Source organism: Grus americana, chromosome 1 (assembly GCF_028858705.1).
Source record: "Grus americana isolate bGruAme1 chromosome 1, bGruAme1.mat, whole genome shotgun sequence".
Taxonomy (NCBI): domain Eukaryota; kingdom Metazoa; phylum Chordata; class Aves; order Gruiformes; family Gruidae; genus Grus; species Grus americana.
Genome location: NC_072852.1, coordinates 58,995,879 through 59,018,784, shown reverse-complemented (window position 1 = coordinate 59,018,784; position 22,906 = coordinate 58,995,879). Strand labels below are relative to the sequence as shown.

The following is a 22,906-nucleotide window of genomic DNA, read 5'->3' as shown; positions in this document are numbered from 1 at the left end:
CCACGGTTCATCTCTAGCCTTGCTCTTTTGTTCCTCTGCTTTCTCTCTCTCCTCTTTCCTTATGGCTCTTCTTCCTCACTGTCTCATTCATCTTACACAGGCCTATATAAACACCTACACACACAAACACACTTTATCTCCATCTCTGTAGTTATCCACTTACCTATTACTGTAGTACCTAGCTGACACACTTCTCTCTCCCACAGACTATCCATCTATCTCCACACCACACACCTGCCAAATCTGCCAGTCTTTCCTTGCTTCACAGCCTTTCTCTCGCTGTCCCTCAGCCAGTCCATTTTTTGGTCTCCCCCCACCCAACCCTTCTGTCTTTCCCTCTCTACAATCCATTCCTCTTTCCTTCTCCCCCACTCTGCCCATCTGTCTGTCTGTCCCTCCTTCCCACAGTTCTGTCCCACTGATACACATGTACCCCAGTCCACCTCTCTCCCCTTGTCCCCCTAACCCCCTCCCTTCCACATTTCATCTCTTTGTGTCTCCTACACACCCAGGCCCACGCTTGCTCTCTCCCATACTGAGAGGAGGCGGTGGCAAAGAATTTGCTGCTGACCGCTGCATTGCTAGGAGGCAAACACATGGCCGGCCTTGTGCAGGCCAGTTTCTGCCTGAGTGCCCCAAGTCACATATCCCCAGCATCATCTCCAGCACTGGGAAAACAGATGGTATAATAAATGAGCGCAGTCTGATAAAAGGAGGAAAGGGTTCCTGCCTTGGATGCCCCTCACCCGCACAGAGACACACAACCAACATGGGCACAGCTCTCTTGCTCCTATACCAGTCCAGTTTCGTGCCAGAGCTAGCCAGCCGAACAAGGCACAAGCTCTACCCTAGTCAGAGAGGAGAGGAGTAGGAGAGTGCGGTAGTGGATAGAAAGACCGGTGTTTTTTTCCTGATGGCAGCTTATAACCCTAGAAAAAAAAAGTACATAGGAGGATCTAAGTGGTCGTAGGATAATGGGGAGGGCTGTTGGTATGGGAGGTATATCACAATTGCAGAGATTACTCTGCATTACTCTCCTTTTGCTCATATCAGAACTGTCCTCCTGCCCTTACCCAGTTTCATGACATTGTCTCCTTTACCTCCTCCACTACCTCCCCAGACATCTGCATCCAGACACTCGCAGCAGCCTTTCCTCGCATTTACCTCAGCTACAAGAAACCCACACTGGTTACCATTTCCAAACCCACCAGCATTCCTTCCCCATCTAACATTTTCACGTTTATTGCAGCCTGATGTCTCTCTGCTGACAATAGCACTGAAAAGCATTATCTTAACCCTGTAAGACATCTTTCCTAGATACTCTGCTCTGCTGTCCTTACAAGCTGATTTTATGCCTGATGCTTCAACTGCAACCTGAATTTCAAAACTTCCAGTTTCACAGTCCCCAAGCTGAAGCCACCCAACATCACAAAAACAAAGCCCTACAAATAGCACACAATGGCCGCGCACAACTGTTAGACCAAGAAAAAGTGATGCTTCACAGGAATCGAAATAAATTAGCAAACGCAGAGAAGGGAAACCAATACAATAAAAGAAATTCCTCACATGCAGAGCTGAAAGCATTTTTTATTGTAAGTAATTTTATTCATGAACAGAGTGATTTCTATCTGCTTTACATTGACCTCACACACATTGCATTTTTCTATTTTTGAGGTTAAATATTGATATTCCGAGGAGGTCTTCTGCTCTATGAACTGATCACGAAGGTTTTGTTGTGAGATGTCAATGCTCAAGTTGTAGGGGGCACTTCTGCTTGGTTAGGTGAGGTGCAGGCTCTCTTTCCATTCCCTGAAGAGATTAACATAATGTATTCAGGATGCTGCAGCACAATTAGGCATAGGTTTATGTGTTGTTCCCTCCCTCCTCAGGAAAAAAAAAAAAAAAGGCTTAAGCAAATAGATCACTTCATTTTTTGGCAACAGAAAATAGAGATAGTGCTGGAATTAATTTGTGTTTCGAATGATACAAAGATGTGTGGGTAACATTGTGGGCGTCTATTTCCCTCCACTTAGAAATCCCCTTGGAAGAACTGTACTCAGTCTGAATTTCCAGCATCTCTTCACACTTTTCCACCCTTTCAGTCTGAGAGTGTCCTTAGCTTACCTACTTTATTTTTTCTGGTCTCACCTGGATATGCTGTCTCCAGCCTCTGCTCCTCACAGCATCACAGCTTGCTGTTCTTATCTCCCCGCAGTACTCCTAGGCTTATCATTCTGGATTCTTGCTATTGCCCTATCAAACCCCAGCGTCAACCCTGTCATGCAGACTTTAACTTGTCCTGCCTTGTTCTAACGCAGGCCCTACATCTTGAACCTAAACTGATGGCTACTACTGACCTTACTCATCATGGCTCTGAATTCCCCAAACTGACTATGGCCCCAAGATCTTGGCCCTGAAAATCTGTGTTCAGTTATTTATTCTTACCACCTGCCCTCCCACCTGCAGCGTCATCCAGCTCTACTCTGTATCCTCATTTTCTCTCAATGGCTCATGCAAAAATTACTCTTCCTCCCACTTTGTTTCCATACATCATTCTACAAGCCAGGAAAAGCCTTAGGTCTTCCCATCCCTAATTCCAACCCTCCCACTCTCCCTCAGCAAATACTTTGGGCACTTCATGAAGGGATATAAACCCCACTCTTTCCTACATATTCCTACTCCCCTACTGCTCCTGCATTTCCCGTGTTTGGGACGCAGCTGCTGATCAGTTCTGCCTATATACCTACTCTGCTCACATTCCCTAACTCAAAGTCCTCATATAGTGTATTTTTCCAGTACTTGTGCAGAAAGATTACAGGCTCCACATTTCTCCAATTGATGCATATCTGGCTGGAGGGAAACTCATCAAACTGACCCCATCCCTGACCCCATCTTGACATGTAGGGTCTGTCACATTTCCCTTTTAAACATTGCCAGATTTGAATTTGATCTCAGAGACCAGGAAAGAGAGCAATTCCAGGCTTCTCTTGACAAACAGCTCTAGGGGAGGAAATATGTGAAGCTGTGACAGAAGAATGAGAGAAAGACCCCCAAGGAGTAAAAAAACCTAACAAACCAACAACAAACAAAAACTCCAAGTCAGAATGAGAACAGCCAGTGTCTGTGAAAGTTACACTGCGGCAAGCTCTGAAGAGCCAAGATGTGGCTGCCAGGACTCAGCTGGGGGTCTCCTGCCAGGAAATTACACTCTAGACTGAGCAATATCCCCATCTCTCAGGTGACTTCAACAAGGAGTCACAACACCTAAAGAGCCCTGAAAAGACTAGAGATTGAGTAGCTCTCTTCTTTCTCCCTCCCCCAAGCATTGCTGTTCCGGGTCAGCAGAGCCAAGGGCAACTGGCACAGAAGACATTGTTCTCAAGGCAAGATGACAGCAGGAGGAGGAAATAGGATGTGAGAAGCAGAGAGATGATATGCCCTTAGGCTGAGATGTTGCAAGGGCCAACATGGCCCTTGAAGAGCTTCTGCTCAGACTCCACCTCTGCTGCAGAAGGTCCTAGAAGTACCTTAGCCCCAGCTTCCATGGAATACCATCTGCAAGATGGAAAAATTACTTGCTAGGAACAAGCAGAGGTGGATACTCTCCATCTAGAAGTGGATATGAGATAGAAAAAGAAGGACTGAGAATGCATGGGGAGAGGGGGATCCTATTACAGATAGTGTCAAGAATAGGAATGTCTTCTTCCTACTAGCAGATAATCTGCCACCACACTGCTGGCTTTATACAGGCAGATGAGACAACAACTGCAAGCAGTTGCCACCTGAACATCATAGATACAGTAATTATTAAAAGCAGAACAGAGTCTTGAGTGAGGTATGGACCCCCATGGATCTGTGTAAGCGCCAGTAGAAAGCAGTCGCTGCCTACAAAACAGAAATGCAGTGTTTTCCCTGCTGTCAGCACCTGCGTCAGGCTCCTGGTTTCTCTTGAGATACAGCTCTTAATTGGGATAGATTGTACGTTTTCTGCTGTAGCCCAGCCTAGCTCCCAGTTTAATTGCTAGTTTATGACTTAGCCTGTTTTGTGCTTTCCATGCTACTTCTTTCCCCACTTAATCTAACAGAATTATAGAAAGTATTGCTGGGAGGACCTCAGGAGGCCACACAGTTTATCCTTCTGCCCCAAGGCAGTATTTCATTTTCAACAACATCATGTGTCTTTTGCTATCAGGTCAGATCGGTCCAAGATGTATAGCGGGTAAAGAAATGAAGCTTACCCAGGGGATTCAATTGGCATAAAAGACTAAATCCAGCCCTTTAAGTCACTGAAGTTATATCAGAAATAACCCTGGACCAAATGGTGTCATTTATCAGATTGGTTTTCTGAAAGATGTCCTTTCTTAAGTTTTAAGTCTCTAAAATGAACAAATCTCTAGAAGAAACTGTTCTGACAGCCCCATTTCAATATATTTAATGCTTTATTATGAGCAGCAGTGACCACTCCCTTGTTAAGACTGAACAAATCTTATCACGGTATGATCAGCTTTGAAACTCCTATTAACTCCCACAATAAAACCTGATCTTTCTGGAATTTTACATCCTGCATTTCACTACACAGTAGAATGTGTCTGGCAAGACAAAATAAAACCATTAAAGCATCTTTAATATGAGAACTTTACACAAATGAATTTCCAGTAAAATTTCAGAATGTCAGTCAGCTTCTTAATGTTCTTTCTTCCAAGACAATTTGACTAAAAATTCCACTTTTGTTTTCTTTCGTCTATTAATCTCTCTAAGAAGAGATGTCTTGCAGCCTTGGGAATAGATAATGCAGAAATTAGAAGGATAAAAAAAAATCAGCTGGTGATGTATCAAGCTAAGTAAAGCAGGGCACAAGTATAACAAGGATTCTGTGCAGCAGAATCATGAGGACCAAGGGAAAGGTAGGAAGGAGGGACGCCAAGGAGGAAAGATTTTTTTTTCTAATCAAGCAAGTAGAAAAAAGGACTACGTATCTCTTAAAAACAGTTAAAGGCCTGTTTGTTTCCTCCTCCTCCTTTTGAAATTTCAGTTCTGGTTGAGCTGGGTCTCTTCTGGTTTGTAAACACCCATGCTGAGCACCTAGAGCACTGCACAGTTGGACAAAGTAGGGGAGCTGTAAGAAGACAACAAGCTTCCTGGTCAGCAGACAGGCCTTCTGCCTTCCTCCCACTGTTCTCCACGGTGTTTGTAATTCAGAGTGATGCTAAGGCTGTAAGCAGCAAACATGCATCTTCACCCTACAGATGTGACAGCAGCAGTTACTGAACATACTAAGAGAAACTTAATAACGGCTTCAGACACTTACTCATCCTCCTTGTCCAGCACACCTACTCACCACCCTAAACTCCTTCACACAGACACAAAAGTATTTTCCACAGCCTTCCTGTATCTGGCTCCCATGTTCTTTACCCACTCTTCACTACTAGCTTCTACAACCAAGGTCCCAAATAAGCTAGGAAAATAGCAACAAGCATCCCCTGCATCATGCTGGTAGTATATAGCATGTTAGCCAGGAAGGACAATATGTTATGCTTTTAAAATGCATTCGGAAGGACTGAAATGGCTATTGTCAAACATACCATTTTGAAGGACATTAAATTGTGTCTACATTAGTGCTTGAAATAGTCCTGTAAAAAGGAAGTTGGGCAACATGCTTTAGACACAACCTCTTTTCTAATTCTAGTCATGGCCTGTGGAAAGAGGGAAAGGGGCAGTGGGTGAATCCCTACTGCTAGCTAATTAGATCATACATTTCCTCTCTCAGGCAATATATCTTTCCCTGCATGGGATGCATTTTTCTTCACTAACCTCTCAAAAGCAGCTTCCCTATAAATCACAAATCACCACTGCAAGCATTCCCTTAATGAGATCCTCCAGCTTTTGCATTCATTTAATAAAACAGCGTTCACCAATCTTCATCTTACTGGTGCATTTAGACTGTTTATTTGAAGTTATGGGAGGTCCTTCTGGTGCAAAGAGATTGAACTCCTCGGTTAAAGATTGCATAGGATTCATTCCATCACCCATTCCCGAGGTGTTCATCCCCCCTATACACCACGTCACAGGTGGCACACACACCTGGCATGCTATTTTCAATATCAAAAAATATCTGTCTTGTGTTGTAATCACATCATCAATAGAACCAGGGGGAAATGAGCTACCAAATCAAAACCAACCTTCTTTAATTCTTTAACTAGATCAGCACAGCATCCAAAATAACTTTTATTATTAATAGTCAGAGGTATGAGCACCTGCAGGCAAGACTCTACTCAGCCCATGTAAATCAACAGACACCCCTCAGGATTAACAAGACAACCCATGTAAGATAAAAATGTCAGTAATGCTAATCCAATTGAAAGAAGAGTGAGTCTTCTAGTTACCCTCAGCCCGTGGAGGAGTCCTTCCTTCTTTGGAAGAAGCAAGAGCTTTCCCAACTGGTTCTGTCATTTTTTGAGGTGACTTCTAGCAAAAGAATCTATTCATTTTCTTTTCTTGTGGGCTGAGCTTCTACTTAACCTCTTTAGCTGGTATTCATGCTCCCCAGCTAATTCCCAACATCAACACACTGTTGCCAGTGAAATGAGCCCAGCTGCTTCTCCAGATTCTTGAAGTGCTTCATAAACTCAGCTACAACATCTGCAGCCATATTTCTTATGTTCAATCCAATGTACTTTTCCTAGCACTGGGCATAAAAACGGTTATAAAACGCACGTATAAAAGTCTTGAAACACAGATTCCTGAAAAGCCTGCCTGAAAAATCACTCAGTGCTTACTCTCCACAGAATTCAGCTTCCCTTGCCCAAGGGCGGCTAACATAATCTGAGAGAAGAGGAAGGTTACAGTTTTGAACTCCTTGGTGTTAGGCTCAGTTACAAGGCAGTACCTTACCACGGATGCTTTCACATACTGCCTTAGCAAATAGGCTCTCACATATGCAACATCAGTACTCCACACAAAAGAGCAGTTCTCTCTAGGCTTTTACCTTTTCCGATACAAAACTTCCAGCCAGATACAGCTGAGTCAGAGTAACTCAGCCAGGCTGTCTTTCATTTCCTGACTCCTGTTTCCACTAGTGACATCAGAATCGTGGTCTTTAATCCAAAATTCAAGGACAAGTAGAGAAAGTTTAACAACAAAGAGGACTTTGATTCTAGTAAGGGATTGAGAACTGAACCTAATGAGAACATGGTATTGCCAAGTTCAGCTGACAAAAAGCAAAATGACACAAAAACACATAAGATGACAACGACTTGAAGAAGAAAAGATAATTAGTTTTAAATTTTGGACTTGTCTTTAGAATAAAAGAAGTATTCTTGCTATCTGACCCCGGTTTGCAGAAAAGCCAATTTGGACGTGCCTGTAGGAAGTCCTGCTCACTTCGAGAGGTAGCTTCTTGCGAAATCTTGTGACCTGGGACCAGCAGAGGGCACTGCGTTACCAAGTGAGAGCGGTACAGATGCAAGACAGTTCCTACCAGGCAGTGCAAGTGAAACACATTGAAGAAAAGAACCAGATTCTATAAGTCAGAAACACATATTAGTCATCAGCATATCAGTCCTACAACTGATAAGGGTAACACTGTTAAAACAGGTCTCTGCTCTGGGCACTTCTAGAAACACACCTAAATCCAGCTTGGTCCCCACACATCTCAGTCCCCATGTGTTGATTTTAGGGCATAGACCTCCTACCAAAAATGCTTTTCAAGTGGCAGGGCCAAATCAGTCCTGCCCTGCAACATATGTAGCAAGACTTGGTTGCTTAAGTTGAAAAATATCCTGTCAGCTTCCTCTCTCCTTCTCGAAACCTCTAAATCCTTGCTTGTAGCAGCGGGAAGTCTATTCAGACAAGAGACAAGACAATATCAAAGCAAAGAGCTGGCAATTTCCATTCTGCCCTCCCCTTTTACTCCCCGCCTCCTTCAACCTAGCAGACTTTCAGTGAGCAGAGAACCAAGTTAGAGGACATGAAAGGAATGCTGAGGTAGCAACTTCAGAAGAGTGTCTTTCCTCTTGCTTATTTCTAGTTTATTTTGAATTACCAGAAGATGACCATGAAGAAGCAAAGAGCTCATCTTTTTCCTTTTCTCTGTATTCCATCCTGCAGGATTCTGGGCACTAGAAGACGCTTAGAGGATAAATAAGTCATCCCAGTCACAGCCCTCAAGCTAGTGAGTGAAAAGTTTCCACTTTCTCTTTGTACAGTTGGTGGAATGACTTTGCCAGGATGCGGAAAGGGGCCTCAAAATTTTTCATCTCCTTCTGTAAAGAAATAAGAAAGTTGTGAATGACAGATGGAATACGCATTTGACTATTTCTGCTCTTACTGCTTCACAAAAGACAGATTAAAACTGAGGGTGAGTTAGATCACAAACAAGTGGAAGAGAGCCCCCGATTATCTTTCTTTACCTGAAAGAGATGGTAACTTTACAAATACCCACTTCCACAGATGGTGAAAAGAGCAGATACTCACCACTGACATCTCACAGTATTCCAGGCCATGTTTCTCAGCCCACTCCTGTGCTTGTTTCTGCTCCACAACTCGACGACCAACCAGGTCTGTTTTATTCCCCACTAAGACACCTACAGAAAAAAAAGCATGAAACAAAGCAAAAACAACCACCCAGAAATGCTGACTTGTTAGCAATAAATGCTGGAACATTTGTAAAAGTGGCTGAAAAAGTTGGAGGCGTGGAGAACAGTTTACAACTACCTAGAAAAGGTTCCACAAAGGAAACATATTCATGCCTTATCTGCTTTGTGATAAAAGCAAATGAGTTGGAGGAAGCCATGCCCGTCCCTGGCTTAAAATAAATGCTCTTTGCTACATTTCAACAGGAACAACTGCTGTCACACAAGACGGGGAGCAGATAACAAGAATCTCACCCATTTCTTACCTGGGATGTGCACTGCAACTGCTTGAGCCTTCACCTTCTCCAACCACTTAGCACAGTTGTTGAAAGATTGCTCATTAGTGACATCATACACAAGGCACAGGACATTGGGTTGCTCCCACTGCACAGCAAGAAAGGAACATTGTCAGCTCTAATGAAACTGATGTGGTCAACAGCCAGTCTGTAAACACAGCAAACACAGATGCTAAGACAAAAATAAAAGGCCTAACATACAGGAATCCTATGCCCTGGCTGAGGTTTCACATTTCAGTTGAGCTGACTAAATGGATAGCTGGCACTGGGAAAGGTGGTCTTGCTCTTTTTGCCCATTCCTGTCTGCACGGTCCTGCTCCTTTACTTGGATCGGCTCTGGCTTTCATCTGATCCCTGGGGAAGCCAATTCTTCATGCTGAATCAGCACAAAATTAATCCTAGAGAAAAAAGTATAAAGGTTTTCTTCCAGTTTGAGAAGCTGAGCCAGCTTCTAGAGGCGTCCCTTGCAAATCAGACCTAGTGCAAGAGCAAAAGTGGAATTGCCTCTTGTAGAGCAATGAACCATTAGGTTGACTTAGTCATCTTATGAAACCTCGCATCAATTAATTGATCCTCTGTCTCAAAATGAGATAATACAGTGGAGAACTGTACAGGGAAGGACACAAATGTGTGAAAGAAAAAAATCAAGGGCAGTATTGTGCTCAAGGACAAGAATAAGTCCTGTCAGATCAAACACCTTACTATAACACAAAAAACCCCCACTGTTGGAGTAGCAGCAAAATAGATGTTTTTCTAAGAAATAAAAATAACTTTAACCAAAAGTACACAGTGATTCTTAGTTAAACATCCCTATTTCTTTTGTAAGAAAACTGAATGACTATCTGACTTACTTCCTCTGGAAAGTATTTCTTCTAGTACAAGTTTTAGAGAGGTAGAACAGGATGCATTGGCAACTGAGGTAATTGCTCCCATTTACACTAAAGACAAAGTTTGCTACATCTGCCAGACTGGAGAGTTCAGATCTTCAAAGCAAAAGCACTTTGGAAGAAGAGGACTGTTACATAAGACTTACCAGTTTCTCCAGCATTTCAGAAAATAGATCTTTTCCTGCAGAGTCAAAAATGAAGAATTCCTGAAAGCAGAAGCAGAAAGAAGGATCTCACCAGGAAAAATGCAGTGTAAGGAAAAGTTTTTGAAGTAAATACTGGAATTTGTAACTCCTGCATTTTGTTCAGTACAGCAGTGTCATGTCCCTAAGGGACAAGTTTCCTGCACTGAGAATACTCCAGTTCAGGTAGCATGAGAAAAGAAATAGCTATTTTTCGTGTATAACCCATAAAAGGGTTACCTCCAAGGCCCCAAGTCTGGTTTCCATCCCTACTGGAAAGAGAATATGTAGAGTGGGACAATAACCTGCACTATTTATACAAAATTATACACACGTTCCACGTTCCACTAGTGGGAGTGTAGGGCATTAAGAAAAAATAACAGATAAGTTCCAACTTCTGTAGTTCTAAGACACATGAACTAAACCTGAGTGCCCTAAAAGACAGAACAGAATCCTAACAAAGCTGGCAACAGCTTTCGTTTAAGATGTCATGTTGAATACAAGTATGTAAAATTTATATTTTTAAGATTAAACTGCCCCTGGAGTATCAGGAATTGTACATGATCAGCCTCGTTTCCTTAATGCAACTTAATGGCCTTATGAACATGCAGAGCAATCTTCCACCAGAATGAGACTGAAGTGAGGTTTGAGCTCTGGATGCCTCTTTCTGACCCAATTTATGTCACAGAAAAACTCACCACACTATCACTTGTCTCTGGAACTGATACAGCCTTCACCAACAGTTCTATGCCCGTTGTCTGTCAAGAAGAATCAGGAAAACAAGGATCAGAAGAGTTTTAAGAGCCTGTCTGACTGCATAGTAACTATGCATTGGATTGAGGCGATTCTTGTGAATCATTACAATCCTATCAAACATAGACAGCTGGGAACTCCTCATAGCTCTCCTAACATACTCCCACCTACATGTCAAAGCCACGTAGATTTGCTCTGATGGGGAAAAAAGACAGAGAAGAATCAATGTCCAGAGATTTGCTTATATACAACTAAGGGTATTAGCTGAAATCTGCAGGGCTATGTTCACTATCACACTGCTGCTTTAAAGCGCGCCTTAGAACGTTTTGCACCAACCATGTGATCAGCTAACATATGGGACTGAGGTTATTTGTGCCTCTTCCACCTTTTATCTCATTTTGCTTTGTAGCTTGTTTGTTTGTTCTATTTCTATCCTTAACTTCTGGTTTCCATCTTTATTTCAATGAATTAACATATTTTAGGGTTTTTTTCCTCCACATTCATATTTTCCTTTTTTTACTTATATTTACTTTTATTTTTATCCTGCTTCTGATTAGTCATCACCATTGATTCTCACGCTGAAAGACTACAAACTGTATCCTCTTCATCTGGGAACAGTTTCTCTAGATTATAATTATCTTGGGGCTATGCAGCACATCTTCGTGTTTGCATAGTGATAAGCGCACTGTCCACACACACATTTAATAGCTGGAATTAAAAGCTTTCTCCTTCAGCAATGCTTTTTCATAGAGCACTCCCTAAAGGGGGAAGCTCTCTAACACCACAAAAGCTTGTGAAAACATTGGTTCAGCAGGAAAATTATAACATTAACTAAATTACTCTGCTTTAAGTTTCAAAACCAGCACCCACATAATGTAAAGACTTACAGAATATTAAATGGTTTCTCTTCAGAATCTAGGGTGTAAGAGAAAGAAAACCCTGTAAGACCCCACCTTGAATGCCTCAACTTAAAATCATATTATTTATTTTGTTCTAGACCTTCTTAGTTTTGTCATGCAACTTAGAAAAATGTCAGATATCAGTTTGAGCCTGTCGTATGCTTACTAGTGTGTAGTTCTTCTGAAAATGAGCCCCATCGCTGCGGAACATCTGGGCTAAAGCACTCTTCCCTACAGCTGGATCTCCTGCAAAACCAAAAAACAGAAAAGATTTTTGTTTCATCTTAGAGAATCTTGTTTTCCCTCGGTTTTGTTACTATCACGTGCTATAAGAGCTTGGATGCTATAACTCTGAATACAACTATCACAAGAAGCACAAAACAATCTAAAAGGTAATACCCAAGTGAAGAAACGAATATTGCCATTATGCATACTGGTGATGAGATCAGATTTCTGCTTTATGAATGACCCAGAGTAGGGTGGAACTGCTGTTTCTTTAAAATACACGTCTACCCTATAGTCTTTACCTAAGAATTAAAATTTCCCAGATATGTTATCATGTAGAGAAAACCACAATGTGAAAAGGGAGACTGGGCTGCATAGGAGACTATTTCCTCTCCTTAGATTACCCATTTGCCCAGATTCAAATCCTTGTTACATACTGAATTTAGGGAAGAGTCAGGTCATTTATATTACCAAGCTGCTTAAGCTGGTAACATTCCTCGATAAACTCCTCTTGCTGACCCTGCTAAGAGAGCAACTCTTGGTGACTCAATGCTGCTGGTGGCTCATTAGTTGCATCCTGGCCATAACAGAAGCAAATGTCACTTGGCTGGAGAGAAAGAGCCTGCTGATTCATCCATACATGGAAGGAAAACCAAGGGGCTTTATTTTTTGCTTTTCTAGAGCCAAGGATTTCTGGTATGGCTTACACAACACTTCAGGCAAACCTGGCAGCTGCCTGCTTTGGCCTGCTGTTACAAAACTCTGTAAGATCCAAAGCAATGGCAGAGAACTGCAGAATTCACATATGCCCATATCACTCCATGAAAAATATCATAATCCTTGCAAAACAAAGATTTAACTTAATGTTCCCAAAGGGCTTATCCTCTCTTCACATATTGTCTCACCAGCCTGAATAGTTCAAAGGACAGGAACCAGGAATTAAATACCTCAGTGGTTCTAGCTTTACCCTTAAAGAAACACTCACGACAGCCAAGCCTGGAATACAAGTCTTCTATGTTACGTTGTTAATAAACCCAGAAAGGGGTATATTTTGACCCTATTACAGCTTCCTAGATGGTGTTTTGAAGGAAATTGGGAAAGCTATCTGCTCACATAATATCATAGAGGAGGAAGGGTGTTTTGGATAGTGACAATTGCTCCTAGATGCATTAAACAAATGTAGTTCTTGTTTAAAGATTTTTAGCATGCTTGCTTACTTTGAGATGAGTTGGGCTCATAATATTTAGACAGGAAAATCTGGTAAGTCAGCTTGTTTGTTCCCTGATCAGTTCAAGCTTGTGCTGAAGACAACACTCTGTTCTGAGTGCAAGCTATTCTGTATTTCAATAGACAATTAGATCTGTCTTTGTAAAATGAGATAGAGAAGCATACATTGCTCCAAACTGCGCAGGCAGCATCCAGTGCAAATTCTTAACTAATGTGTTGCCTTTCTTCAGTTTGACAGCCCCAGTTGTTCTTTCCCTCTTCCTATTCTTTGCCATCCTCTTAGCCCATTACATCACTACTCTTTCTCAAAATAAGTTTCCTTGCCCTTTTCATTTAGTTTGGTCTCATCTGCCAGTACTGCATCCCACAGTATTTATTCCATCCATATTTCTGTTATTCTGCCAGAATCTGTAGCGTGTCTCTAAAACGCCTGCTACTGCCAACTGTCTCTACAATGAAAACCTTTTCATAGTGTCTCCACAGTAAGCTCAACAACAATAGCTTTTACTGTGTGTCTCTAAATTACCCTTGAGATAACACAGGAATCACTTTCTATTGTCAAGTTAATAGTCTCTCTTTTGCTAATAAAAGCCCTTTTCCCCTGTTATTCTCTTTGACCTTGGTGCAGCTCCCAATACTGCGAGCCACTCTATTCTTCATAACCATTTCCTTAGGTACACAAGAGTTCCCTGTTCCATCTCTGACATTTTTGCTCCTACCTATGAAATTGCATTTTCTTGTTCCCTTTAGGTTGTTGTGGTTACTCATCTCTTATGTCTCTTTCACTATATTGGTCTCTTCCGCAAGAGAGAAGTTATTTTGCCTGGCCTGCTTCATTATTTTATTATTTTTAATAATACATGACTATTACTGCAGCACTTAGGAGCACTACATATAGGACAGGACCTTCCTGTTGTTTGTGTTGTGAACAGAACTGAAAAGGCAGCTCCAGACCCAATTAGCATTAAGCACGTAACTGGGTCATCCAAAGAAAACCTATGTGAATTTAAAATGGTCATGGAACTGACCTTTGGTAAAACTAAACTAAACTTGAAAGACTTAAGCAAAGCCTACACTGGGACCAGGAAACTTCCAAACTGGAAATGATGTGTAAGTTTCAAATCTAGAAGACAGGCAAGATACTCATGCTGTCCACAGTAACTATCAACAGAGGCATGAGGTAGATTAATCATTTTGCATTTGCCAAAGATCACATCTAACTTTGCGCGAGTTGATGGTTAGCTGCTTCTGAGGTTTAAAAAAGGGAAGCATTTTATTCTGGACAAAAGAAAACAGGTTTGGAGCAAATAGTTAAACCTGGGAGTTGTCTGCACACAAAGGTTTTATGGATTTGTGCTTCTTGCTGAGGCTGCACAGAGCTTCAGTGTAGAAGGGGAAAAAGGAGGAGAAAGTTTTCTTCCTGCAGTGTTAACAGTCAGCTGTACTTACTTTCAACAGCTCTGCAATCCATCCTGACTAAATAAACTGGTGTCTTCACCTCACTTTTTTCAGGTTAACCTCCAGTTTGCTTGGGGAAAAAGACGACTCTGTGAAGTGCACATTCTTCGTCCTTCTACTCTTTGCTAAGGCTCTGCCTTTCCATCACACTCTCAGAATCATCCCAATTTCTGACATGAATTTTTCCTCTGCAAGAGGCAGGACTCGGTTGTCTACCCTGCTCCCTTCACACTTCCCCCATCCTCAGCCCACCTTTCCAGGCTGTAGAAATACTCTTTTTTTCTATTTTTCAGATCCTGTCCTCGCATTTCAGCTGGTCTGACTACACTTCACAGCCTCCCTGAACACAGCTTTTAATTCTTCGCATGTCGTAGGAGGGAGAGAACACGGGGTAGGTAACAACAAACGTGATTTCCATCCTTCCCGTCCCGAGGGAGCTGCGGCACCCACCCCTCTCCTGCCGCCTCTTCCCCCACCTCTTCTCCGTCGGGGCGATTCCCTGAGGAGGGGTTGAGAGAAGCCAGGCCGCCTCCGCGCCTCCTCCCGGCGCGGCCTGCCACCACCTACCCGGGGCTCCCTCCTCACTCAGGGGGCCTGGGAGTCCCTGCACCGCCCCGCTGCTGGCCTCGCCCCACCCACACGGAGCCATCCGCAGCGGGGCGGATGGGACCGGACGGGCCGGACTCACCTGCCAGAAGGCACTTGGCAGCGAGCTTCACCATCGCCCCGGCCCGGGGGAAGGCGGTGGTGGGCCAGGAGGGCAGCGGCTGCCGCTACCACGCTCTGCCGCGGCCCTAGCAACAGCGCGGCCCTAGCAACCGAACGCCCCGCCTCCTTCATGGGGCGACCGCCTGCCCAGCTCGGTTGGCTGTGAGCCCTGCTCATCAATGCTACCTGGAGTTGTCATTGGTTCTCTTGTCTTTTCCCGCCCACTAAGAGTCCTGTCATTCAAACCCGACTCCCCGCCCCTTCCAGTATCTAAGGCGGGGCAGGGCCCTCAGCGAATGGCGCTGTGGTGTTACGGTATTAACGGGGGAGTTTCTGCCCAGCAACTAAGTATGTTTTCAGGAGCCGGTTTGTTATTGGGTAGAACACAAGGGACCGTACTATGTACTCGAAATTAACCCACTGGGGACAGGGCAGAAAATAATAAAGTGACGAACAAAGAACTATGCAACAGGGGCTCGAGAGTGAGGGAGACAAGCCTCCATTTCCGGCCCTGTGATCCTACGGAATGGCATCTTCTGTGCCGAAGCGCCCTCACTCTCACGCCTGGTTGAGTGCCTTTCTGCGCATGCGCGCGATCGGACGCTGGTCTTTCTACTCCTCCCCCCCCGCCCCCGCCCCCGCCCCCCCGTCCTGTGGCGCAGGGATGCGCTGTACTTCTCACCCGCTCTGCGCAGGCGCGGGTGGTTAACGGCGGGTGGGTGTTTTCTACACAGGCTGAGGAGCGGGTTCGGCTGTGGGGTAGGGGGCTGTGTCCTGTCACCGGCTGTGGGAGTCCCCTGATTTGGGTCACTTTTCTCTCAGGGCTCAGAGGTGAAGTCATACTGGAGCAGGAATTGCAAGTGCCCTGCTCCTGTCTGCACCCCACTCTGTTCTTTGATGCAGCTGCTTTGAAGTTGGCCACAAATCTGAATTTCATGATGTTGGTTGGGGGTTGGATCAGCATATTTAAAATAGATGCTTTATGAGGCCTATGTGTCCAGTGTGGAAGTTGACCAATGTTTCTTCTCAACCTGGGTCAAATTTGATCTGTTATCCTTTCCTCCAATTCATGATTTTTCTTGCTTTTGACTATACTACTGTTCTCCCAGAGAGACTTGTCTTCTTGCTCACAATTTTTTAGTTGCTTTCTTGTTAGCATCTCAGATTTTCGTTCCTTTTTTACTTTCTTTGTTAGTTTTGTGATCTTTCATGCTGCAGTAGGTTGGTTCCTTAATTAGTTTTCTTCTTTTTCAAATATTTTTACTAAGATCTCCCTTGACTACTCTTAAACTATTTGTGTGCCCTATTCTTAATCTTTAAACTGAATTTCTGTCTTCCTTAAGCAGTCCTAGTCAAATGTAATGGGTTTGGGTTAGAGCTGAAAAAGCTGAATGTGAAGCTTCCTGTTTTTTCCCCTCCTTCTAGTCTCTTTGAAAGATCTTACGCTGGTAGAAAGCATGTCATCAATAGCAAATAATACTTTTTTCAGTGTATAAACTTTGTTTGGCTACACATTAGGTGGTTTACTGTGGAGCACAGAATCTGCTTATTGTGAAAAGCACTAAGTGAGCTTGGGAAGAAAAGAGTAATCAATAATGCATGTGTATTTGGGTTATAAGGTTGGACATTCCAAGAGTAGAGTTGGTTGAAAAGAAATTTTTCTGAGTTTTTTTTTAACCTCAGTGTAGTACCTGCTTAGAAGGCAGGTTTTTTTGGTCTTTTCTAGTAACAATGACCCATTTTATGTGTTTGGGACTATGTGATATATCTGCCAGACATCTAGCCAGACAAGCAAATAACATAAAAATAATAAGTACCTATAGCAAAATCAAAGGAGTCTTTTATATGGATGTAAACCCCATTGTTTCTGTGATAATACAGAGGGGACTTCTCTAGCCTGACTGGGCAGAGACTTTAATGATAGATGATGACTAGTGAAGTATAGTGATGGAATGACTACTAGGGGTTCCTTTAAAAAGGAAAAGAAAAATTAATCCCAGGTCTCATCACTGCTTTCACTGTTTTCTTTTCTATTCCTGAATCTTCCATCACATAAAACAGGTGTGCGGTTATTGATGTTCTCCATCACTTATGTCTAAATAGTTTACCTCCTTTTTCATCTTTTCTGCCTTCCACTCCATCCTCCAAGAAATTCACTTGTCTCTGTGTTGTTCCATATTTGCAATCTTTGCATTATTCTTTGTTGTCTATTTGTAATATTGTCCCAGTTTACTGACAGGTCTGTATGCGAAGGCTTTGAGGCTCCATTATGATGTACTTGAGATTTATTGATCGTGGTTGTAATGTAGCGGTATCCATCAGCATTTACTGAGGCCTCAAACATCTCTACCATTTTACACTAGGATCAGTGTAATAGAAGGCATAGATTATGTTGGAAGTGAGATTTTCGTTGCTGTTGAAAAATTCTGCTTGGAATCAGGCTATCTCCTTTCTCCTCCTGTTTGCTACTTTTCTGTTAGCACCCTGGTCCTTCGTCCCATTCCTTCATTTCCTACTTACCTCTGCATGCACTTACACATGGAGCTCTTAATCGACATGTGTCCTCTCTATTTCTGCTGTCCTTTTGCTCCACACTTTTTTTCCCCCAGTCTCAATCTTTTCTTCTGCCTGACTTCTTGCAGGTGAAAGTTGTTCCCTTACCAGCATTGACAGTGATAGATTAAGGATGGAATTACTTATCTACACCTTGTAATCCAAGCAGAATCGTGGTCTGCTGTTAGCAGTCCACAGGGGTTGCTGCTGAATAAATTGGAATACTGGTAGCTGTGCTCACTGAAGCTTCTGTCATCTTGATTACGTGAGAAGGAGAGGGGAAGAGAAACCCTGTGGATTTAAAAAAAAAAAAACCAAAACAACAAACAAACAATGAAACAACAACAGAGGATGATGTCCTTACCCTACAGAAGTGTTTATTAGGTTAAATCCTCTGTTTACCAGCTAAGAGAAATAAAGCACTCTTTTTATTCACACATTTCATTTCTTCCTCAAATAAAGCAAGATTGCTATGAGTGGGGAGTGCCCTTTCTCTAATGTGAGCAGGATAAGTTGCCCTGACAGGCACAGGACCCTGAAATTTGAAGTCACGTTCCTTTAGGCAATGGTCACAAAATGGCAGATAAACTGCACGTGTCCATGTGCAGCTTGCATTTCATTGGGTCACAGAAGGCAGCGATGGTGGAACTACAGCTCCAGTAGGAGTGGCAAGGAATTTCAGAAGCAAGGTAAGGCTTTACAATGAGGATTAAACCAAGGTCATATAGTCTTTTAGACTGATGTATGGCTTGTGCTTCAGATTCTGTCGGGCCCCATGTAAATCACTTAATTGTCTCCTTCCCAACATATACCTGTTAAAAGGTGATTTTTTTGTGAGGCAGAATTCAAAAATATTCCTAGGACTTGTTTTTATAGTTCTTCATGTATAGATGCAAACATTCTAGATACGTTCTGAGTTGAGCAGGTTACAACCTGTAACTTGAACATGCTGCCTAATAAAAGCTACTGAGGAACTAATGTAGCTTTCGTTGGAGTAAGCAATGCTTTTCAGGAGGGTGTTAATGTTGAGGAAAGGAATTAGTAGATTTTTCTGTAAGAAATCTCTTAAATACAAAGTGTTTCATCAGTTCTTTTTTAAATCTGATGTTACTAAAAGGAAACAGTGTGACAGAACAACATCACAAGTATCTTGCAAATGGATGAATATTCAGACTTCATGCGGCTTTTTAAATCTGTATAGACTCTTACAGAATGGACTATAAGTGTTTACTGATATGTCTGGAGAGCTTTGAAAGCTGCAAGAACGGATGTGTAAATTTTATTGTAGATTTCTGTTCTTTACACTTTCCCCAAGTAGTACAATAAATAGAAACTTCATCTATATTGGGGACTACTTCATTTGGCATCCCCCAAAATTGCCTTTTGTTTCTCTTCCGAGTGGGGCTATTAGCACAGAAGTATGAATTTGGATGCTTTCTATATCACTGTTGATAACAGCATTATAGTTCCAGGTCTTCAGATTTTGCTCTTTTGTGGTAGGGGCTGAGACACGGATATGAAGGCTTTTTGGCTGAGACTCGGTGCACTGAAATGTAAGATGATTATGAAATGGTTGAATCAGCCAAAGGATTTGTTGGCAGTTACAACAGTGCTTTTGACTGATCTGGCATATCTGTCATTTGTTTCTGATCTACTACATTGGGAAAGTGGATGTTAGAAATGAATGGCAGTTGTGGCATCAATGAAAAGTGGTAAATTATTAGATGTAGGGTAGGTACCTCAACAAGGCTATAGACTTGGTTTGAGTATGCTAATTGTAACTGTTATGTCCTCTCTTCTGATGAATATGGAATAAGGGACAGATTTCTCAAGGATGCATTCAAATCCACAAGGATAAAGATAAGGAGAGTTTTGGGGGAATAATTATTCTGCATATGTCTGGAAAACTTCCAGCCTGAATCTTTATTTGTTTGTTCTTGCACATGGAAGCTAGAAAAACTGCTGGTGACAAAACCTAAATCTTTATTTATTTTTTAGCAATATAACCCAAAGCATTAGACATAGATAGTTGGTCTGGGATCTGGAACTTCATACAGAAAGTCTTAATGCTGTATAGATCTCTGCAAGGGGGAGTATTATGACAGATTGAGGACTTGCTGTGGCCTTGTGTGTGGCCTGAACCTTTCTCAGGTGTGAGTATGCTATTGTTGGAGCAATCATTGTCTGTGCTCTTTTGCACAGGGTGACTAGATGCTGGTAAGTGAGTGTTGAGTATGCTTCTGCATCATGGGGAAGGGGTTAATCTGTCGAATACAGAATATATGATATCTTTAAATGAGCTACCCATAATTCCAGCATGCCAGTCATTATGTGGTGGTGATGATGATAATACCAGTTGGGAATCTTTTTGGATCTCTAGCTGGTGTCTGCTTAGAAAGCAGCTGCTAAGTTTATACTAATGCTATATCTTATGTTAAAAAAAACAAGACAGACTACATTCAAATAATGAGATTTATTAAAAAATAAAAGGTTATATTTAGATTTATGTTTTTAGGGTTTGAATGTTCAAGGTTTTCTCTGCAGGCATGACAGCTAGAATTTTTTTCCCCTTTCTGAAAACAGAGAGGCAACCATGTGACTCTAGGACCTGGAGCTTTAATGGAGGAAGGAGAAGAGAAATATTTGAGACTCTTAATTAAATTTTCAAGAGTTTAAAGCACTCTGTTTTCTATCATCTCCACTTTTATAACAGGTTAATTTTTAGGTGTAAACTTTTCCACCTTATCCATGTCCTTTCTTTTCAAGGTCAGTTTATTATAATGTATTTATATTGTAATAAAACCTCTTGTGCTCTAAGCTTTTCAAATCCTCCCTCTAATCATCTCCAGTCCTTCCTGCTCTGGATTTCCTTTTCCCCAAGTCCCAGACCCTGAATTTCTGTGTTGTTCACCCTCTGGCCCCTGTCTCAGAGCTCTCTGTCCATGTATTGTTGCTCTCGCCTACTTCAAAAGCAAAGTTCCTCCTCCTTTCCCAGTAGCTGTTCATACCAGCTACTTCCTTCCCATTTGCTGCTGAGCGTTGCTGGTCAGTCTTTGTGGCTTTCTTCCTACAGATGTAGGGCCTTGGTTCCTGCTTCTGATGAAGTCTTAAACATCTGGGCTACACAGTGAACTTATAAAAATTCTGAATGAGAAGGATCCTGAGCTTGTAAAAATAGGATACAAACAGGAAAAAAATTACATGGGAGCCCTTCATTGTTACATGCTGTGTGTTTTGTATTCAATAGACTAGATGAAATTTCAGGTTAATTTTGACCTATCAGGCCTTCAGTGAGAAACAATTTAAATTATATCAGCTATCTTCCTTTGGAGCATTCAAAATGAAGATACATTTGAACACATCCTCAACCAAGATGTAGGCTCATTAAATCTATGGACAAATGCCTCTTAAGACTCCTCTGCTTTGCTAAGGCGGCTATCACGTGTGAACAAGAAAGTTAATGCATGCAGAAAGGAACAGAAAAACACTGGCTCTAGTAATGGAGATTGTTACAGAACATAATTGAACACTGACTGCCGCAAAGCTAAAAGGAGACTTGCATTACAATGACATAAAATCTTTATTTTTTCCCCTAACCTCTGATTTCAGCTCTCTGACTAAGAGCAGGTGCTGGGCAATAGCTCAATTTCAACAGCCCATTGCAGCTGAAAGAGTAGATGCAATTGTGCTGTATCCAGCAAAATTGAAAATTACTTTAAGGGGGGGAATGCAAATGTTTTAAGACAGAAAATATTCATTCATCTGCAGAAGGAAGCATAAAATTAGCACAGCCACATCATTCTTATTCCTCTTTATATTAAAGCAGGAATAAGTGCTTGATAATTTGCTGTTACCTATATATTTTCGTATCTTTGTAGTGATACATTTTTTAAACTGCCTTGCATTGTGAAAATGCAGGAAGTGGAGTTTATTAACAATTAAAATGTTAGAATTTATAAAAGCCTTCCAGGCAATGTTTCCAAAACCTGAAAATATTTCTGAATCATTTGGCTGTTCACCAACCCATGGCCCTTCCCTCCAGGAATCAACGATTAAGCATTTGACCTCTCGTCCTGTACCTCTTCTGACTTGTCTGGAAGCACTAGTGGCAAAGTTGGAATTAATAGATAGTTACCGTGTTATTACCACCTGAAGGCCTAAGTATCCATTTGTTAATGCCCATGTTGTACCACTGTAACACCAGTGAAACCAACTGTATTATTGTACATAAACCATTAATTGCTCAGACCAGCATCTCCTAGAATTAAAAACTGTTGCAATATGAGTTGGACATTCTAATTCAGGCACTGACAAGATCCTTTCACTTAGATTTTCCTAGGTGGAAGACTGAATGAGTTTATGAAAAAAACCCATCTTTTTTATGTTTATGTTCATGGTCCATATGCTTATTAAGTGCCTTCCAGTATTTTTATTTGGATCTTCTGACCCATTTATTGTTGTAGCTCATGCAGTGAGTCCCTTCTATTTTTCTGGTCGCTGGAGAAGAGACTCTAATATTTGTTTTCATACCAGCTTCTGTCTTTAAAAATGTATGCAACCTCTGGTAAACTTTGTTACTTTAGTAACCAGAAGAGCACTAACCAGAGATGTACTTCCTCCCTTGTGAAGTAATTATCCCACATTAGGAGATCCTACAGTCTTTAGACATATTTGGCTTCGCTCTCTCTTGTTTAAGAGAAAAGTTGTTTTAAATGTTGGAGCTCTAGAGAGTGTTGGGATGGCTAAGGGATGTGTCTGTTTGGAAAAGAGAGTCTGCCAAAATACTCTCTCAGAATGAAGGTGCAGCAGCTCAGGTTCAAGCACACATTAGCAATGAGAGAGTGCAGCACCTAGAGGAGATATTTTAATCATTGGCATCTGCTAAAGCCTGTGCTTTTGTGTTACCCGTGGTTCCTGGGTGGTGTTAGAACAAGAATGTCGGCACATGCTCTAACCACACAGCTGAATTTTGGTGTGTTAATGCATACCATATAATTTTTCTTTCACTTGCAATTGTTTTATAAATAAAAGAATGAGTTCTCTATCCTCTGATCACTTAAATCTCAATCTGGGATTTTTAGAATAAAA

General features: G+C 42.0%; 1 protein-coding gene across 12 annotated transcripts; it reads right to left on the bottom strand.

Annotated features, from left to right (window-relative positions):
* Positions 1–1,658: 1,658 nt before the first annotated feature.
* On the bottom strand, positions 1,659–15,380 carry IFT27 (intraflagellar transport 27). Of its 12 annotated transcripts, none has more exons than XR_008574627.1 (9): positions 15,246–15,380; positions 11,814–11,893; positions 10,694–10,753; positions 9,960–10,019; positions 8,897–9,014; positions 8,473–8,582; positions 8,042–8,261; positions 7,361–7,519; positions 1,659–1,809 (listed from the first exon to the last, which is right to left on the bottom strand). XR_008574627.1 is itself a non-coding variant. In XM_054809359.1 (8 exons), the coding sequence occupies exons 2-8, from the start codon at positions 14,568–14,570 to the stop codon at positions 8,163–8,165; spliced, it is 549 nt and encodes a 182-aa protein (XP_054665334.1). In that variant the 5' UTR covers positions 14,571–14,627; positions 15,034–15,139; the 3' UTR covers positions 1,659–8,162. The 12 variants fall into 12 exon arrangements, 2 of the variants coding, with proteins under 2 accessions (XP_054665334.1, XP_054665283.1); XR_008574628.1 differs by having other exon boundaries at positions 1,659–5,240; positions 7,329–7,413; XR_008574631.1 differs by having other exon boundaries at positions 7,329–7,413.
* Between the last annotated feature and the right edge of the window lie 7,526 nt (positions 15,381–22,906).

Coding starts and splice junctions, on each gene's coding strand:
- IFT27 (XM_054809308.1), bottom strand. CDS start 15,279: ATGGTGAAGCTCGCTGCCAAGTGCCTTCTGGCAG. Junction 11,894..15,245: donor TGCCAAGTGCCTTCTGGCAG/GTGAGTCCGGCC, acceptor TTGGTTTTGCAG/GAGATCCAGCTGTAGGGAAG. Junction 10,020..10,693: donor CAGAGACAAGTGATAGTGTG/GTGAGTTTTTCT, acceptor TTCTGCTTTCAG/GAATTCTTCATTTTTGACTC.